Source organism: Homalodisca vitripennis, chromosome 5 (assembly GCF_021130785.1).
Source record: "Homalodisca vitripennis isolate AUS2020 chromosome 5, UT_GWSS_2.1, whole genome shotgun sequence".
Lineage (NCBI taxonomy): Eukaryota > Metazoa > Arthropoda > Insecta > Hemiptera > Cicadellidae > Homalodisca > Homalodisca vitripennis.
The window spans coordinates 62,104,210-62,111,592 of record NC_060211.1 but is presented as its reverse complement, the minus strand read 5'-3'; the positions used below and the strand labels follow the sequence as shown (position 1 = coordinate 62,111,592).

The following is a 7,383-nucleotide window of genomic DNA, read 5'->3' as shown; positions in this document are numbered from 1 at the left end:
AAACATCCTCGGTGCTCTTTCATTTTTGAAAATGAATAAAATAATCAAACTATGAACATTGAATTTGAATATATTTTTTTATATACAATAAGATAATATATCCTAATACAAAAGGTAACAATAGTACTTATTTATTCAATGGGGTTGTCATATTTTGTATTATTAGTCTTTTATTAATAGTGTGTTTAATGTTCTTCCTCCAAGAAAATTGATTTTAAATGTTAAATCGCAATATATACATGTTATATTTGATTTTATAGGTTAGATCACGATATTTGTCTGGTTCATTTTAAATTTAGATCACAATATATACCATTTTAGTAGTAGAGTATACTGTGTTTAGACGAGCCTAAGAAGTAAAGTTTGTCAAAATAATAGTTTAAAATATGGGATTGGAAGAAAAAGCTAAGAATTATTTATAGTTAAACATACAAAACTACACAAATGTAATTATGTAGAATATTTATTTTATTTTATGTTTTACTTTTAGAAAAGTGTTACAATTTTAAAATACGGACACCTAATGTTCATTTTTCTTATTAAAATGCTGCTTAAATGAATAAATTCGCCTTTGATTTTGCTAGATAAAAGCGCCTTAAATACAGTACATTTTCAATTTATTTCGAAGGTGAAGTAATTCAGGATTTAAATTTACAGTGTGCAAAAACCAGCGTTAGTGTCACACGACTTTCAAATTTTAAACTGCATACTCGATTTAAAAATGTTGTAAAAAGAAATATTTGGATAAATGAAAAATATGACTAATAAACATGGCCACAAAAACTTGTACATTCTAAGGTTTTAAAAACTAACTAAACATAGAAATATACTCTAAATATACAATAAATCTATTGTAAATCAACGCACCTCACACAATATTGTGTACATTATAATATTCGGTTAGATGTATAAAAGTGTTGAAAAGCACAGAAGATGTATTAAAGTAGTCCTTCCGACTCGAAAAAATAGTAAGATTTAGTGATAGCTAAAATTATTTATTTATTATAATGAGACTGATATTCACTCAATTTCTCAACAACAAATTTGGACGTAAAATAAGCATTTCAGAAAATTTGTTGCTTTTTCTCTAGGTTTGTAAATGAAGGAGTTATGAATAAAAAAAACCGTCTGTCATGATGAAATTAAATACTATATATAACCCGGCCAGCGGCATTAGTCGGGAAATTTAAGATCATATTTGTAACAAGTTTCAACCTATTTCACCATCTTACCGCCGGAGACCTGGTACTGTGAGGTCACAATACACAATATATTTATTAATTTTTACTGTATTAGTTGTACCTGTGTTTGTCTTGATCAGAATAGACGTGGATGGAGTTGTGTAATGTGTATAACCTAGTTAAATGAAATAAATTATTTGAATTACGTCTAAAAATTAAAATAATTTATTTTGAGCGAATTCCAAATGTACATTGAATTTTATATGACGTAATGTGCATTACATCTTAGTTACTTTATTGCCACCTCCCTACATAATGCGAAGATATAATAATGGTATGCAAATTTTATTACACTAATTATGCAATTGATAAACAGATTTGATGAAGAGCCGTCTGCTTTCAACATTTTTTTAATAAATGGAAACACCTAATCAAATTCCTGTTTGTCAAATCGCCTCTCCAAATGTTTACGGAACCCGTTTTCCACCAAACACGGCGGCTGGTCAAGCGGAGGTTGCTTGCCGCACTCCGATGTAGGGAACAGGAAAGTGTCGGGTTGAGGACCTATGTTGATAGGCTTGTGCTTCTCCCTGGGCTCGCCGGTCAGTATAAGCCACTTTAAGTACGCGTTCATCTCCTCGTCTAGCTGTATACACAGCTGTTTCTTGGTCTGATTGTGTAACAAGTCATTGATACAATTGAGTATTTCGTTGGCCTCATCGGCAGGGAAGAGGTTAGCCGTGTACTCGCCCACCTGTACATCAGCGGCCTGCCGACACAGCCCTAGAGTCGCTTTGATGTTGGCTGTCTCAGAGTAGGTGTATACCGAGTCCATGATGATGTTCGCGAGGTGGAAGTCTGGGTCGTACTCTGTCACCTCTGGCGCTGAGGTGGTCGTTGTGTGCCCGAATAACGACTTGTGTTTTTTAGTGGTGGCATTTTGATCGGAGTCTCCACCAAAGTCTGTGGTAGACTCTTGGCTTGTTGCATTAGAGGATGCTGTGAACTGGACATTGTCAGAGCTGGTGCTGGAACTGGATTGTCCAGAGCTTGGAGTGGTTGGGCTGACAGTTGAGGTAATCACAGGATCTGGAGTAGTTAAGTTCCTCTTGCTCCTGAACAAGTAATCACTTCCTGGTTCTAAAAATAAACAAAAATAAGTACACTGGAATTAAAAATAGCACAGTTATTATAATAATGCCTTAAATTGATTTATGAGGTAAGTAACAATAATTTTTAAGGGTTTAAAGCATACATTATTATTTCAGAACACAACAAATGTTTGTACGCCTTCAGAAATATATCCATCATTCTATAAAGTCCTGAGTGCGATTCAATAATAATGCTATTGCGTCAGAACACAGATGTATCCACATGACGAATATTGGTTTGACACAAACAGATTCGATAAACCGTCCAGATAAACCTCTTTGACCAGCGTCCCGCCTACATTTTGGTTGTCTTACTATTAACGGGTAATAGCAAATATTTAAATTTTTCTTAAAGGACTTGACGCTCAAAATAGCATCTTGATAGCTGATCCAGTCTCTGATTAATCTTTCAAAATACACGTGATGGACGATGCTTATGTTGGAAATTGAAACGTGAACAGGCTAATTATTCGTTGTGCGGTTGTAGGGCAATCACTATATACACAAATCGTAAACGATACTCAATCAGGGACACCTTTTTTATTGTCGAAAGATATTGGATTTGGCTATGTACTAGTATACGATGCTCATTTATATGCATAAACCAAACATATTCCAGTTGTTTATGTAACTGGCATTATACCGTACAATGTGTTTGTGTGTTGATATGTCATAATATTTTAACTATCTCAGTACGACTTACCTGAATCATCATAGTACTGATCATTGAAGTCTGGCTCATCATAATTGTAATTAACGCTTCTCTTTAATTCAGGATTTTCATGTACATACTCATACTGGAAAAGTTTAATGCAACGAAATAAATACACTTTATCAATAAAATTTATAAATAATATAAATCAAATGAAAATCGGGGTTTTATTGCAGCTATAAAATTGATTTGCTGAGCGTTAGCGAAGCTTATACCTCACGGGGCTGAAAAATTTCATTTTTGTCTGTTTGTATGTCTGCACCTAGAATAAACTAACTAAGCTTCATTTTTATATTGGCAAAATCGAATGTGACATGTTACTTCATGATATTTGGATGAGCGTTATTGAACAATTTACATTTGTCTTATGGGTAACCATAATGGAAAATATAAAAACGCAGAATAAGGAGCCAAAATCCGAATCGCTCTTTTTGAGCATTCAATTCGGTTTTTCTTGAATTCGATAGAGGAGTTTGTCCCAAGAAAGAAATCGATCGTCTGCGGTAATAATTTGTGTGAAGGTTGAAATGCGAGAGTGTCGAAAGTGTTGAATATATGAATCGATATTTTGTCTAAGATTTTATCTTGACGCATTAAATATTAACCAAGACACATAAATAGTATACTTATATTACTGTCAGACAAAGAGTCGCAATTTTAAGGGTTTGTATATGGTCAGCGGACGATGGTTTAATTTTTATCTACATGTGTGACGGTTGGTCTTAAATGTGACAAACTAAGAAACATTTAATCGAATAAATTATATAGATAGATTTATATTTTTTACCCTTTGACATCCTCTCGTTTTGACCTCCACCAAATCTCGCGTTGCTGACGACCGATATTAGGGGAGATTTCTCTATCGATTATAAGAATGGTTTTCTTAGGTTTTGTGATTATATAACGCAAATTGGCTCACGGCTCCTGAACTATTGTTTTATTGTAACACAATTATAATAGAAATATTAGTAATTATTAATATTAGGTATATTTAATGAACAACATTTTACCAAATGATAGATTACCTATGAATTTGAGCCTCTAACACGACTGTGCATGTTAAAATAAAACAATTTTTTAATATACCACGTAACAGGTTCAACATTTAACATGACTTTATTCATTTACTATAAGCATTACGTGTATAAAAATGGAATGTCAGTGAAAACAAAAACAAAACCATTAAAAAGTAACCATACCAATTAATCAACTGCAATCGTTTGACTAAGTTATCCATTACAATAACATAGTAGCCAGGTTATACCAATAACGCACGTGTTAAACTCAGAAAGAGAAATCCTAATCGACAAGGAGCTAAAATAAATACTAATCAACACGTTATAATAAGGAAGATATAGAATATGGAAGTTAGAGGTCCATTCAAATCTTTGAACCACCATTTACACTGAGGCGATTGGTAAAAGGAAACCGACGCTTGCATAGGTGGGATGAGATTCGCGCCGCTAAGCTGATAAAACTTCTAGATTACTTTTAGCCTTAGGTTACTTATTATCATACTGAATAATTTCGCTCAGAAGAGATCCAGTCTCATAAATTCTTCGATAGGTAGAATTAAAAATACTTTCCATCGCAAAAAATGTACGTTTAAAAAAAACGTTACGAAAATGTACGTTAAAAATTGTTACCACCATTGATTATTTTAAAACGTTTAAAAAGGTATTACGAAGACTTTTTATGCTTTCTGGGTTACAATATAGCAAAACACTGTAGTGATAGCGTTGGTTATTCATATAATTTGTAATGTAAGGTGTTATATATGCATGTTAATTATGTACAAGTACATACTTAATTCATATTATGATGATAGTAGATTGTAAAAACATTTATGATTTTACGAACATTTATACAAGAATAATAGAAGGCAGTACTTAACTGGTTGTTTTGTACAGTGCTAGTTATAATTTAACCACTTACCATGCCTGTGTGTTCTAAAACTGCGGAAGGTGTTGTTGGGTAAAATGATACGTAGTAAATTATGAATAACAGAAATCCCAGCGCCATACCAAAACACTGAAACAAAATTTTAAATCATTGAAGTTTCACACTATTGCAAGATTAAATTGCAATAATGGCAAGTATGTAGGCTTATACATACATTATGTAAGATAAGTGAGTCCAATATTATCTACACACTAAAACGCATATATTCTAATCTAAATAAATAGAAATGAGACGTTCGTTTTGTTTTTAAGACGGTTTGTTACAGTCTTTTTGTTAATTTAGTGATTTAGTTATTTGAGATTTATTTTGAAATCGATTTAAATCGTATGGAAGGTAGACTGTTGGATTTGAGTCATATCATCACTAGACTAGGAACATAGTAGCCTCCCTTCAAGATGACATGGCTGAAATAGGACTTGTTTTCCCCTTATCATGGGATCACAGCAGGAGGCAACTCCTACCCCCTTTCTTACCAATCCTGACTATCTTTTCTCGCTGGAAGCAACGCACCTTTCATTTTAGGAATATGTGCTGAGATTGGCTTTCATCTTCTTGTTCTAAGTAAACAAAATAAAGCAGTAAGAGCCATAGTTTGATTGGACCACACTATGCTAGTGCATCTTTATTAAAAATAGAAATATCGTAACTTTCTAACTGTACTTCTTGTGTAATTGTTTAAACATACAGGAAAATTATGTTTACCAACACTTAAAAATTTAAGCTAATTTATAAACGGTCGTCTCATTTGAGAAATCCTCGAATAGAAATTTACTATATTGTTACAAAGTTTGAAGTTATTTCAACGCCTATTTGTAAATAAAAGGAGACCTATCTTTTCTCATCACGGTCATGATTTTGCCCGGTTGGTTCATTAAAACCAGCGTAATTTTCCACTAGCAACCGCTTACGTTTTAGCATTTTAGGGCTCCAGAAATAAAGTAATTCCACTTATATTAATAATAGTGTTAAAAATATATTACATTTTTGGATAAAGTTTCTCTATGCACAACAGTTAACTATTTATACTTAATCCAGTATGCATAACCTCTGATCGGTTGCTGTGAAAAATACAATAAGATATCGAAAAATTGATTAAAAACACTTCATCATGAATTTGGTTTATGATTTAAATGTTTACTTTAAAATATGTCCCTGTACACTTTTGGGTGTTGCACTTTGAAAAGTAGGATCGCTGCCGATTAGGTTAAATTTCAAATCATCTTACTTGTAAGAGAAAATGAATAATTAAATACTCACCATACAGCTGATAGCACATAAAGACACAGAATAAATAAATGTGGCGCAAGCGTAGCAAAATTTACTAAGACAGTCACAGCAATCGTTAAAATACTCGGCGAGTCCCATCGAAAAATCGATGTAGTGATTGAACCATTCACAATAAGACTAGCTTGCTACCAGACGTTTTTTATACTAGTTCCGATTTTTGCCCCAAAATCGAGATTACGAAAAGTCACAATAATTACCAATAAGTAATTCAACAATTTTGAAAACTAATAATACCACCAAAACAATTCATACTAATATTGACGTAAACAGCTGGTATTTTATAACATTTTACGCAGCTGATAAATAAAAAAAATATATTTTTCACACTTCCATTCGTAAAATAGTACATAGCGCAAAAATATTAATGATTGGTTTCATGATCACTTGCATAATAAAAAATGAGTTTATTACATGGTTCCTTTACTTTAAAATAGTTTGTTGTTAGAAGCATTAACTCACTTCAGTAGCTTTGCCAATTCATGCCTTGATCCACTGAGTTATAAATGTGAGTTTCTTGTCATGAATCTAACCGTTAGTCAGAAATATACGAGTAGAAAAAGAGCAGTGCAGAATGTTTTTAAGTTTCACAAATTAAGTTACTGCTGTTAATGTTACATTAGCTATAACTCTTAATTCAAGGTAATTAATATTTGTAGTCGTGCGACTGTATGTAGTGTATTGTTGCGTGTGAAGAAAGGCACAGTAAAACATCACCTTGTATTTACATCTTGATTTTGTAAATTTTAGGTAATGTTTTTTTTACAACCCATTTAAATATTTAATTGTGTTTTAATGCTGTGAAAAAGTGTAATCCAGTTTTACTTACTATATTGTATGTTTAGGGTTGGCTATAATGCAAGCCCACAAGTTAAGACGCGAGTAAGGCATATTTTGTATACCATGTGCATTTCATCTGTTGTATTTAATTCTGTGGTTTTGCATAACCGTTTTATAAATAAAATTAGAAAAAATATTCCTAAAGTTCTTAAAAATACTGTATAATACAATAACGTATAAGTCACAGACTGTTAAAACAATTTGGATTATAATTTTTTATTCATATTTAAATAAGTAATCATTACAAAACTAG

General features: G+C 32.2%; 1 protein-coding gene across 3 annotated transcripts; it reads right to left on the bottom strand.

Annotated features, from left to right (window-relative positions):
* Positions 1 to 1,383: 1,383 nt before the first annotated feature.
* On the bottom strand, positions 1,384 to 6,549 carry LOC124363858. 3 transcript variants are annotated; one of them, XM_046819118.1, is made up of 4 exons: positions 6,264 to 6,549; positions 4,980 to 5,075; positions 3,036 to 3,129; positions 1,384 to 2,321 (listed from the first exon to the last, which is right to left on the bottom strand). In XM_046819118.1, the coding sequence occupies exons 1-4, from the start codon at positions 6,369 to 6,371 to the stop codon at positions 1,609 to 1,611; spliced, it is 1,011 nt and encodes a 336-aa protein (XP_046675074.1). In that variant the 5' UTR covers positions 6,372 to 6,549; the 3' UTR covers positions 1,384 to 1,608. The 3 variants fall into 3 exon arrangements, with proteins under 3 accessions (XP_046675074.1, XP_046675075.1, XP_046675077.1); XM_046819119.1 differs by lacking the exon at positions 6,264 to 6,549 and adding an exon at positions 5,987 to 6,076; XM_046819121.1 differs by lacking the exon at positions 3,036 to 3,129.
* Between the last annotated feature and the right edge of the window lie 834 nt (positions 6,550 to 7,383).